Source organism: Meles meles, chromosome 5, assembly GCF_922984935.1.
Source record: "Meles meles chromosome 5, mMelMel3.1 paternal haplotype, whole genome shotgun sequence".
Lineage (NCBI taxonomy): Eukaryota > Metazoa > Chordata > Mammalia > Carnivora > Mustelidae > Meles > Meles meles.
Genome location: NC_060070.1, coordinates 145881375 through 145894808, shown reverse-complemented (window position 1 = coordinate 145894808; position 13434 = coordinate 145881375). Strand labels below are relative to the sequence as shown.

Sequence of the window (13434 nt, the reverse complement as noted above, 5' to 3'; positions counted from 1 at the left end):
CATAGGTAGGTACATGTAGGGCAAACATAGTATACAGAGGGTTCAGCACTATCCACAATTTGAGACATCCACTTGGGGGTTTTGAAACCTGTCCTCCAGCTCAGTGGGGGGAAAGTATACCCTTACCTCGTATACTTGTCTTGTTTCCCATCCCCCTGAAGAAAGAGATGGGGCCTTTGCCTTTTTGTAGATCCTGGTTTAATGCTTTGTACATCCAAAGCAGTAAATGCTTATTGAGAGAATGAGTGAAGATGTGTTCCCTTCTGTTAGAAGTCTTGACTATTCTGTGGACATTTGGGGGGAAGTTTAGGGGATAAGTAAATTATCGGATTCCGATGTGTCTGACCTTATGATCACAGAAGCTGAGGAATGATACATGAATCCATTGTGGGTCTTTTCCTCTCCTTTTAACATTACTTTTCCCTCGCTCTTCAAACAGCATCGGAGAAAGGCTAAGTCAGCCTTTCCAAAAGGGTCTAGAACAATTGTACAAATGCAAGCTGTTTCTAATGAATTACATTTACAGATACGCCCGGTATGGTCTACTCTGTGCTCAGCGTGCTGAACACATTTACGCAATAAATGTCCCACAGACTCAAAAGCAACACTTGTTTCTTATTAGTTTGGATGAAAGCGATTTTCAGAGTTATGGAGTAAGCTCTGAAAATCTGGATTCTTCTGGCTCCTAACTCACACAAGAAGAACCCCTTGTGCTTGAGTACATCAGCTAGAGTGAAAGCTGTGTTTGTCTCTAGGGAACAGAATATAGGGTTTGCATTTTCCTGTATCATATATTTTGAGTATTAGGGGATTCTGACCATCTGTCATGGGATTAATGTTCTTTGTCTGCTTCTGGGAGCAGGACAGCACTGTGTGTCTGTCTGCAGCCAGGCTGATGAGTTTGCTGTACCCAGTCCTGTGGCTTTGGCACTTCTGTGGCCTGCTCACCTGCTGGAGGTTTCCACGGTGTGGACTGAAGCCAGTCACTTGCTGGACTGCAGATGGTGTGATCACACCCATGCGACATTTCCCGTTTGTATCCTTGTGTGCAATTTAATTTTTGTGTATGTTTTATTCTAGGTCCATGTATTTTTATTTACACATCATAAGTCTCCTGATAATACTCTTTCTGCCAATCAAACCACACGCTCATATCCAGAGGGAGCCTCAGACTCTGAACTCCGTTAATAAGAAAAAAAAAGACTGATCCCCCCAAGGAAGCCAAGCAAGTAAAACTGCAATATGTCACAAAGAGGAGATGAAAGACTCAAGGGTTCACCAGGGACTTGGAAGTGATGTTTACATGCATTTTTTTTTTTTTTTTTAAGTGCAGGGAGTATTTTATAAAGCCTTTTATATGATTAAGTCAGCCATGTCCAGTTGATTTAATATTTCTGAGGACATTTGAGGGGTGTGGAGACTATGCCGGCTTTGTAGACAGAGACTGGCCATTCTGGGCTGCTGGGTCTTTGCTTTTCTGGCATGATTTCCAAACCCTGGAACCCAGACATCTGCTCCAGAAGGCAGAAGGTGGTTGCCAACAGAGCTTGTCTTCCAGAACATACCCAGCCAGACACAGTTGTTCCTCGGGAAGCTGCAGACCCTTTGAGCACAGTGACTACACAGAAGACTGTGGAGGAGGGGATCCTTCAAGAAAGAGCCAGGAGGACTTGTTGTGAACACTTCAATGGACTGAAAGGCATGCCCTGAAGTAAGCTGCATTTTTTTTTTCCTCGCGGGGATAGAACGCTTCCCTTTTTTCTTTGAACTGAGCCAAGACTGGAAATCAGAAAGTCTCCTGTGCACGTACCCCAGGAGTCTAGGAAGGGCTACTGTTTTCCATTTCGCATGCGCCCTCTGCCTTGCCCAGGGATGGCCTTGAGAAACACCCAAATGTTTGCACCATCAAAGGCAGCAAAATGTCTTTTAAATAAGTAATTTAAAGAAAAGATAATTTAAAACTATATAGAAGCTTGTTAAGAAGCAATAGACATTTTTCTCTTTGCTCCCCTCATTTCATAGAGGTGTGAATGATCATGGCTGTGATACCCACATGGGCTGGTTTTCACTTTTCTGATTTTGCAGCTGATGAAATCGGACTGTTTTAGTTGAATCTGAAGATCATTTTTATCTTTGTTATGAACGTGCTGTGGTTCCTTTCAGGGACTTCTCTTGGGTAGTAATTCTATGTGGGAGAAAGAAACATGGTATCAAGTGTGCAAAACAATGGTGATGCTGGTAATTACATGTTACAGTGGTGTGCCCTCAAATAAATGCCTTGGGAGAAGAGAACCTGTTCAAATCAGGCGGTCAAAAATTGGTTGCATACTGAATATATAGTGTGTTTCTATATAAAGGAAATGTTTCTGAACAGAAAGGTCATTTTTTGTTTCTGTGAGTGGAGATCACACATTCTGAAGCATGTGTGTATATTTGTTTCAACAAATATGCACCAACTTAAGGTTTTACTTGTTCAGATTTGAGCACTTATAACATGTTCATTTTGTCCTCCATGTCAGGCACTTGGACGGTTTGGGTTTTTGGTTTGGTTTCCTATCTTCATTCCCAACTTTGCAGGTAGGCTTAAACCCCCTTTTACAGATGAGGAAATGGAGAATCAGAGGGCTGTTTGCTCACTGTCCCCACAGTCAACAAAGTTAGTTAGTGATGAAGCAGAGATTAAAATCCAGGCAGTCCCCAGAGAGCTGCTGGCAGTTGGCATTTCCAAGAGGTATCCTTCTACTTCTTCTCTTAGGACAATGACATGTGAAGTGATGGCTTGTCCCTTGAAGAGGTTGTATGGTGCTGGGGGAGAATACTAGAACCTGAACTCTAGGCCTTATATAAGATAATGGATAAAAAGCAGCACATTTTGGCCAGTGTTTGAGGCTCACCCCAATTTACCCAGGTAGCCTTGAGGCAATCCTACCTCTTGGTCCACGAAGGATGTTATGAGGGAGGGGACATAGATGCTTAAAATCTGTCTGGATCCTTTTCCAACAGGAACATTTTGAGACTCAAGACCCAGAAAAATGCACACTAGTAAAAATGGTATATAACACCACAGGCACAAAGTGTATTGTTACAGTGAAATCTCTGAGCTTGGAATATGGTTTATATTCAGGTTTCACTGTATTTAAACATTTTCATTTCTGAGAGAAGAATGTTGGTAGCAAGAGGAGGATATCTCTAGGGTGACCAACCATCCTGTCATGCTAGTGACTTTGCTGACCCTTCAGTCCTGGGCACACATGGACCATTGGTCCCTCTAGTGTCTGCTAAGATTACTTATTTATTACTGAATGGAATCAAAGTCAAGCCTTTGGAATCTGGGCTTATAGGTGTTATATGTCAGGCAGTGCTGGGCCCTTAGGCACATTTTTCTTATTGAGGGGCTTTATTCAGTGCAGGCCTGTTTCCTTTTATGCACGTCACTTTCTTGTGCTTTGCAGATACTGCACTTTTTAGAAATTGAGGATTCATGGCAACCAGATGTCAAGCAAGTCTGTTGGTACCATTTTCCCAACACCACTGCTTATGTCTAGCACATTGTTGGCAATTCTCACAATATTTCAGACTTTTTAATTATTTTGTATTTGTTCTAGTGACCTGTGATGTTACTGTTACAACTGTTTTAGGGTGCCATGAAGCATACCCAACTAAGACAAGGAGCTTACCTGAGAAATGTGTGTGTTCTGACTGCTCCACCAACCAACTGTTCTCCATCTCTCTCCCTCTCATCAGGCTGGGATCCCTGTTCCCAGAGACACAACAACACTGAAACTAGGCCCATTAATAACCCAACAAGGGCCTCCAAGGGTTCAAGTGAAAAGAATAATCACACATCTATCACTGTAAGTCAAAAGCTAGAAATAATTAAGCTCAGTGAGGAAGGCATGCTGAAAGCTGAGATAGGCTGGAAGGTAGGCCTCTTGCACCAAACAGCCAACTGGTGAATGCAAAGGACAAGTTCCTGAAGGAAATGAAAAGCGCTATTCTCGTGAACATATGGATAATAAGAAAGCAAAAGTCTTATTGCTGATATGGAGACAGTTTTAGTGGTCTGGAAAAACGAAACCAGCCCTAACTTTCCCTTAAGCCAAAGCCTAATCCAGAGTAAGTTCCTAACTCTGCAATTCTGTGAAGGCTGAGAGAAGTGAGAAAGCTGCAGAAAGAAAGTTTGAAGCCAACAGAGGTGGGTTCGTGAGGGTTAAGGAAAGAAGCCTCCTCCATAAAGGAAAACTGAAGCAGCAGGTGTCAATGGAGAAGTTGCAGGAAGTTCTCCAGAAGATCGAGCTGAGAGAGTTAATGAAGCTGAGAGAGTTCAGGAAGCTCCACTCAACAACCGATTTTCAATGTAGATGAACAGCTTTCAGTTGGAAGAAGATGCCGTCTAGGACTTTCACAGCTACAGAGAAGTCAGTTCCTGACTTCAAAATTTCAAAGCACAGGCTGAAACTCTTGTTAGGGGCTAATACGACTGCTAAGTTGAATCCAATGCTTGTTTACCTTCCTGGAAATCCGTGGGCCCTTAAGAATGATGTGAAATATCTACTCTGCCTGTGCTCCATAAATGGAACAATGAAGCCTGGATGACAGCACATGTTTACAACATGGTGTCCTGAATATTTTATGCCCACTGTTGAGACCAATACTCAGGAAAAAAGATTCTTCAAAACATTACTGCTCATTGACAATGTACCTGGTCACTCACGAGCTGCGCAATGAGATGCGTGTTGTCTTCAGGCCTGCTGACAAAGCATCCATTCTGCAGCCTATGGCTCGGGGGGCCGGGGCGGGGTGTCATTTAGACTTTTAAGTCTTATTAAGTAAAACATTTCATAATGTGTAGCTATTGTAGTTAGTGATTCTTGTGATGGATCTGGGCAAAGTAAATTGAAAACATCTGGAGTTCTGGTTCAAGATGGTGACATAGGGAGACCCTGAGCCCACTTCCTCCATGGATACACCAGACTTACACCTCTTTATAGAGCAATTCCTCCTGAAGAACTGAGGGGTGGCTGAAGAGCTCTGTACAGCAAAAGATAAGACCACATAGATGGTGTCGGCAAAAGAGGTGGAGACATGATAATGAAGGGAATCCTCCTTCCTTAATGTTACAAACTGCAGAGGGGAGGAATGGTATTGAGGGACCTTAAGCAGATTCATTTGCCATGGGTGAGGAAAAAAGCTATGGTTTAAAAGACCACCTAGAATATAAAGGAACTGGCCCTCTAACATGCCAAATGACTTGAGGAGCTGCTGCAACTTTCTCAGGGTTGCATTGGCTGGTGAGTACCATGGTCTGCATTCTCCTTCCTTTTTTTTTTTTTTTAAGATTTTATTTATTTATTTGACAGAGAGAGAAGTCACAAGTAGGCAGAGAGGCAAGCAGGGGGTGGGGGGAAGCAGTCTCCCTGCTGAGCAGAGAGCCTGATGCGGGGCTCGATCCCAGGACCCCGAGACCATGACCTGAGCCGAAGGCAGTGGCTTAACCCACTGAGCCACCCAGGCGCCCCTCTCCTTCCTTCTTGACGGCACAGATGGGAACAGGGTTCTGGCACAATAGCTGGCCTGCCACCTCAGAAAGCCCTGGGCCCCAAGTCCATACCAATCCTGGATTCTCTGGGGCTCCGGTAAAAAGCCAGGGTTTGAAGGATCGATTGAAATGTAAAGGAGCTAACCTTAGAATACTGCCAAATGGCAGGGGAGCTGATGGAACTCTTTAGGTCACAGAGACTGATGAGCACCATGGTTAATGTTCCTTTGCCACCATGATAGCATTGATAGGATTAGGGTTCTGGGTACTCTCTGGAGACTATTGCCTCAGCGAGCCCCAGGCACCCAGCCGACACCAGCTCCAGCTATCCCACTAAGATGGGCCCAGCATGGCACACACCATGACACCCCTGGCCAGCACTCACTATAGACAGCCAGCCTTCTCACCAAGGTGGTACAGACACAAAGCACCCCAGAATAATCCAGGCCTATCTGGAAGAAAAAACCTACAACCAAGAATACTCTACCTGGCAAGGTTATCCTTCAGAATTGAAGGAGAGAGAGAATTTCTGACACAAAAATTAAAAACGTTCATCACCACTAAACTGGCCTACAAGAAATGTTAAAGGTACTTCTTTGAATGGAAAGTAAAAGGTCACAATTAGAAAAAGATTATAAATAAAAAGATGTAAAGTGGGACAACATATATATAGGATGTGAAAAGGGGAATAAAAAAGTTCTTTTAGATGGTTTTCAAACTTAAGTGACTATCAACTTAATATAGACAGTTTTATATATATTTTAGGATGTTACATGTGGACCACATGCTAACCACAAACCCAAAACCTATAATATACATACAAAAAAAAAAAGAGAGAGAGAGAAGTAAAAGTGTAACACTACAGAAAGTCATCAATCGTAAGAGAGTCAGAGAGACACATAACAAGACTATCGGGGGTGGGGGTGGGGGATGATCAGGAAACTGAATAAAATGGCAGTAAGTACACACCCATCAATAATTATTTTAAATGTAAATGGTGGAAGGATCAGAGATGTCTTCAGCATAAGAATGGATAAAGAAGATGTGGTTCATATATACAATGGAATATTACCAACCATCAGAAAGGATGAATACCTACCATTTACATCGACATGGATGGAACTAGAGGGGATTATGCTAAGTGAAGTAAGTCAAGCATAGAAAGAAAATTATCATAGGGTATCACTCTGAGGGTTACAGAAGGGAGAGGGGGTGGGGAGAAAGTGTAACTGGATGATGGGTATTGATGAGCAATGGGTGTTAAAAAAAAAATAAAAAATAAAGGTCCAAAGGGGAAAAAATGTAAATGGTCCACTTAATAAACATAGGGTAGTTGAATGAATTAAAAAAGAAAGACCCATCCATATGCTACCTACAAGAGACTCGTTTCAGATAAAGACACATACAGACTGAAAGTAAAGCATTGAAAAAAAAATTCCATGCAAATGGGAAAAAACCCCAATGTTGCAATTCATATATCAGAAATAATGGACTGTAAAACAGACTATAATGAGGGACCATGAAGGACATCACAGAATGATAAAGGGATCAATAATATTGGAGCGCCTAAATACATAAAGCAAATATTAATAGACATAAAGGGAGAAACTGACAGAGACTTTAACACCTCACTTAAATCAATGCATAGATCATCCACGCAGAAAATCAAAAGGAAACGGTATCTTTGAATGAAACATTAGACCACATGGACTTAACAGAACATGTACAGAACATTCCATACAAAACCAACAATACATGTTCAAGTTCATATGTAATATTCTCTAGGACAGATCACATGTTGGGCCACAAAACAAGGCTTAATAAACTTGAAAAAGTTGAAATCATAATCATTTTTTATGACCATAATGGGTTGAAACTAGAAATCAATCATGAAAAAATACAAACACGTGGAGTCTAAACAACATGCTATTAAATGACCTATGGGTCAGTGAAGAAATCAAAGAGAAAATTTAAAAAAAAAAAAAAACAAACACATGGAGACAAATGAAAACACAATCGCCAAAATCTTTGGCACACAACAAAAGCATTTTTAAAAGGGAAATTTAGGAGCACCTGTGTGGCTCAGTTGGTTGAACATCCAGCTCTTGATTTCAGCTCAGGTCATGACCTCAGGGTCCTGGGATTGAGCCCCAAGTCGGCTCCATGCTCGTGGGGAGTCTACTTTCGGATCCTCTCTTTGCCCTTTCCCTTGCTCTTTCTATCTCTAAAGTAAGTAAGTCTTTAAAAAAAAAATAAAATGGAAATTTATAGTAATACAGGTCTACCTCAAGAAACAAGAAAAATGTCAAATAATCTAAACTTACACCTAAAGGGACTAGAAAACAAACCCAAAGGTTAGTAGAAAGAAGGAAATAAAAATCAGGGCAGAAATAAAGATCTTTAAAAACCCACAAAAGATCAATCAAACCAAGATCTTGTTCTTTAAAAAGGTAAAATCAATAAAACTTGAGCTAGACTCATCAAGAAAACAAAAGTGGGGAAAGAACCCAAATAAAACTTGAAACAAAAGAGAAGTAACTTCCAGTATGAGAAAAATACAAAGAATTTTAAGAAACTACTAGGAAAAACAATATGCCAACAAATTGAACAACCTAGAAGAAACAGATAAATTTCTAGAAACATACACTCTTCCAAAACTAAATCAGAAAGAAATAGAAAATTAATACAGACCAATTAATAGCAACAAAATTGAATCAGCAACCTAAAAACTCCCAAAAAACAGAAGTTCAGGACCAGGTGGTGTCACAGGAATTCTACCAAATATTTAAAGAAGTTAAATTCTTACTATTCTCAAAATATTAAAAAAAAAAAATAGAAGATACAAGAGAGCTTCTGAATGCACTTTGTGAGGCCAGCATTACCCTGACAATCAAAACCAGACAAAAACACAATAAAAAAAGAACTATAGGCCAATATCCCTTATGAAAATAGGAGCAAAAATTCTCAACAAAATACTAACAGATCACATTCAACAATATATTAAAAGGATTATTCACCACTTACCAAGTGGGCTTTATTCTTGGGATGCAAGGATGATTCAATAATTGCAAAAAAAAAAAAGTGATACACAACATTAATAAAATGAAGGATTAAAAATAATATAATCATCTCAATAGAGAAAGCATTTAACAAAATAAAACATCCATTCATGATAAAAACTCATAATAAATTGGGTTTAGAGGGAACATACCTCAACATATTAAAGGCCATATATGAAAAGCCCACAGATAACAACATACTGCTGAAAAAGTCTTTCATTTAAGATCAGGAATAAGGCAAAGATACTTACTTTCACTTTTATTCAGCATAGTATTGGATGTCCAAGCTACAGAAATCAGAGGTGAAAAAGAAATAAAAGACATCCAAATTAGTAAGAATAAAGTTAAATTGTCACTCTTTGCTGATGACATGATACTACACAGAGAAAACTCTAAAGACTCCACCTGAAAACGATCAGAATAAATGAATTCAATAATGTTGCAGGATACAAAATTAATATAAAGAAATCTGTTGCATTTCATTACACCAATAATGAATTAGCAGAAAGGGAAATTAAGAAAACAATTCCATTTACACTTGTACCACAAAGAATAAAATACTTAGGAAGAAATTTAACCAAGGAGGTGAATGACCTATACTCTGAAAATATAAAACATCAATGAAAGAAATAAAAGATGAGCAAGTAAATAAAAAGATATACCATGTTCATGGATTGGAAGAATATTCAAATATCCATACTATCTGAAGTAATCTACAGATCCAATGCAATATCTATCAAAATACCAATAGCATTTCTCACAGAACTAGAGAAAAATGCTAAAATTAGTAGAGATCAACACTGTCCTAAATGTACATTAATTAAGCAGTTTTAGATCAATGAACTTTTGGTTTAAAAGAAATACATTTTGTTTTGAGTTTATTTTTGTGTGTGGTTTAAGAAAATGGTCCAGTTTCATTCTTTTGCATGCTGCTGTTCAGTTTTTCCAGTGACATTTCTGGAAGAGACTGTCTTTTCCATTGCATACTCTTGCCTCCTTAGTCAAAGATTAGTTGACCATATAATTATGGGGTTATTTCTGAGCTTTCTATACTGTTCCACTGATCTATGTGTCTCTTTTTGTGTCAGTACAATACTGTTTCGATTACTATAGTTTTGTGATATAACTTGAGATCTGGAATTGTGATACTTCCTGCTTTGTTTCTGTGAGACCCAAAACCACAAAAATCCTAGAAGAAAACAGACAGCAATTTCTCTGACATTGGCTGTAACGACATCTTTCTAGATATGTCTCCTGGGTAAGAGAAAGAAAAGGAAAAATAATCTATTGGGACAACATCAAAATAAAAACTTCTGCACAGCAAAAGAAACAATCAACAAAACCGAAAGACAACCTACTGATGGAAGATGTTGGCAAATGACATATCCAATAAAGGATTAAAACCCAAAATATATAAAGAACTGATACAACTCAATACCCCCAAAATAATCCAATTTAAAAAATGGGCAAAAGACAAGAACAAATATTTGTCCAAGGAAGACATACACGTGGCCAACAGACACATGAAAAGATGCTCAGTATCACTTAACATCAGGGAAATGCAAACGAGAACTCCAAGATATTACTTCATACCTGTCAGAGTGACTAAAATAAAAAACAGGAAACAAGAGTTGACAAGGATGTGGAGGAAAAAGGACCTTCCTGCACTGGTGGTAGGAATGAAAACTGGTGCAGCCACTGTGGAAAACTGTATGGAGGTCCCTCAAAAAATTAAAAAGAGAAATACCTTACAATCCAGCAATCGTACTAGTGGGTATTCACCCAAAGAATATACTAATTCAAAGAGATACATGCACTCTAATGTTTATAGCAGCATTATTTACAATGGCCAAATTATAAAGCAGCCCAAATGTCCATCAATGCGTGGATAAACATGTGGTGTATATATATACAATGGAATATTATTCAGCCATAAAAAGAGTGAAATCTTGATATTTTAAACAACGTGAATGGAGCTAGAGGGTATAATGCTAAGTGAAATAAATCAGGGAAAGACAAATACCATATGATTTCATTCATATGTGGAACTTAAGAAATAAGCCAAATGAACAAAGGAAAGAGACAAACCAAAAAACAGACTCTTGACTATAGAGAACAAATAGATGGTTCCCAGAGGGGAGGTAGGTGGGGGGATGGATGAAACAAGCAGAGGGAATAAAGAGTACACTTATGATAATGAGCACTAATATAAGAAATTATTGAATTACTATATTGTATACCTGAAGCTAATATAACACTGTATATGTTAACTACACTGGAATTAAACATAAAATAGATTTCATAGCTTGTTTTCAAAAAAGCCCAATCTAAATATTTTATTTTTGTTTTCTTTTTCTCTTTAAGGTAACCACAAGGAACATTACTCTATAGTTGCAAAAGCAATACGTAATTCATTGAGATCTTCACCATTTAAGGGAGCAAAAGGTAGAAACTGGGAAACTGCAAGGAGAAAAGAGGGATTGGCCGGTAGTCTCCAGAATGGTGTGGGTACACCCTGGGCAGGTGCTGGGAAGACAGTGGTCTTGGACAGCCCTTCTCCATCCTGGCTGCACAGAACCACATAGGAAGTTTTAAAAAACTTGGTTTTTAAAAACCAATTTAAAAAAATTGGTTTAAAAAACCAATGCGCAGCCCCCACTCAGGGGACGACAGTTTACTTCTCTCATCTCCAGCAGTTGGCATGGTGCCTGGCATGGAATGATTTAGTAAATGTTTGTTGAATGAATGAGGGATTGAATTAACTAGTTTAATGCATCATTGCACTTGACAGTTCTGTTGGAGTCACTTTTGCTCTGGGAAATATTTTCTGTTTTTTCAGAACCAGTTTTTGAAATAAAGGCTTGTGTTTTTCAGGGGGTTCTGAAAGCCCATTATGTGACATAACCACGCAGGCAGTCAGTTTACAGGGTCTGAAACTCCCTCATCTGTCCACCCATCCATCAACAGATGCGCTCACTTATTTCTTAAATGCATCTTATATGGGCCTAGCAATCTGACAGGTACTGCAATGACATTCTCTGTGCTCGATGAGCTCACAGTGTGACTAGAAAGACATGATCTGGTGCTGTAGGAGTGCTCAGGACAACCTGAGAACTCGGAATTAATCAGCGATCGGTTGCGTTACGCCCTTGTTCTCCTTTAAGTTTGGAGCTACCTCATTTCATGGTGCCTAATGGTTGCCCAGCACAACGACATTACTGTTTTCGAGCCTCGCATACAGAACTCCTGTCTTGTCCTTTGGAATCAAGCTTGCTTCTGTCCTGAAATTAGATGTTGACCTCTAACATATCATTACCTGTTAATGCAGTGGTCACCCAAAGGAGCAGGCTGGTAGTGGGGTATCTAGTCCTCCAGAAGGATATTTAGTAAAGGTCCTACGCTCAGTAAATGACTTCTTGGGGCCCAGGAGAAGAGGTATTTGCAGAGAGAAAGCTCGTGCCACATGAGCTTTGTCTAATTCTTTACACTTATGCAAGGTTGCCTACTGGATGCTAAGAAGATGAAAGCTGTTACCAGCAATTCCCATCACATCTAATGTTCCTTCATATAGTTGCATGAACTTGATGTTATTACCCTGTTTTTCTGAAGATGTGGAAGCCAAGGCTCAGAGACCTGAAGGAACTTGCCCACAGCTGCCCAGTTAATTAGGGGAGGAGCTGAGACTTGAGCTGGGCAATTCCAAAATCCATTTCACCCCCTGGCACAGAAATTTTGTTTTCAGAGAGATGCGAATTTTAGCAGCAGACTGGCTGGTGGCTCCACTTGGGGAGCCCTTAAACATGCAAGGAGTGGGAAATAGATTCACTATCGAAAAGAAAGTGCCAACTGCCACTCTTGCCATCTTCTCAGGGGAGCAGCAGAGTTGATATTGCTGGAAGGTAGTGGTAACCTTGCCATTGCTCTCTGCTAGTTAGGGAGTGAGAGTCAAACAGGATCCCTTGATTCTGTTCAAGAGAAGGTGTTTTGAAGCTTGTCAGTGCTTTGTCTCCTCAAAGACTTTTTGCTTAATGTGATCCTTAGCGCATTTTGAAATATGCAAAGGTTGGCTCAGATTTTCAAGACCTGATGTGGGTTGTGTGGAGCAAACTGCTTTGTGGGAGAAATGGGCAGAACTTGGAGGAAATTTTGGCATACACTGCTAGGGAGCAGAAGAGTGACATTGGCAGGAATTTGGGGCCGGAGAAGAAAGGGAAATCCCTGCGGGTGGACTGGTCAGAGGGACTTTTAGGAATTGGACGTGGGGGGCGCCTGGGTGGCCCAGTGGGTTAAGCCTCTGCCTTCGGCTCAGGTCATGATCTCAGGATCCTGGGATCGAGCCCCACATCGGGCTCTCTGCTCAGCGGGGAGCCTGCTTCCCCCTCTCTCTCTGCCTGCCTCTCTGCCTACTTGTAATCTCTGTCTCTCTCTCTCTGTCTCTCTCTGCACCAAATAAATAAATAAAAGCTTTAAAAAAAAAGAATTGGACGTGGTAGAATTGCTAGTTTGTTATGGAATATTCATTTCTTATCACCATAGTGAGACACTTTTAATCTTAAAGACGGTGGACTTGGGTCCAGTTTGGCTGGCATTGAGGAGAGAAGGGGACAGATCCAGTGTGACAGAGAGTGCAGTAAGAGCTGGAGAATGGAGCAAAGTATGTCCAGGAGTCATCTAAGTCTCCTGTGAGAACACCCCTGAATTCTGACCAAAATACTGACCACAGGGTTGGGGGTGGCGCTATGCTTCCTATAATGTGAATCTGTAGGTACCAGGAGATCTTAGAAAGTGAGAGAGCTTGGGGATCGGCAAGTAACAGATGCCTAAACAGATCCTTGG

At 40.3% G+C, this 13434-nt stretch overlaps 1 protein-coding gene across 6 annotated transcripts in view; it reads left to right on the top strand.

Moving 5' to 3' along the window:
* Positions 1-2352, top strand: part of MBOAT1 (membrane bound O-acyltransferase domain containing 1) — a 250232-nt gene extending 247880 nt beyond the window's left edge. For all 6 annotated transcript variants that reach the window (XM_046006674.1, XM_046006675.1, XM_046006673.1 and 3 more), the window contains one exon: positions 1081-2352. In XM_046006674.1, the coding sequence (XP_045862630.1) occupies positions 1081-1207 (127 nt within the window). In that variant the 3' untranslated portion in view covers positions 1208-2352. The remainder of the gene's footprint in view (positions 1-1080) is intronic.
* The last annotated feature ends 11082 nt before the right edge of the window (positions 2353-13434 follow it).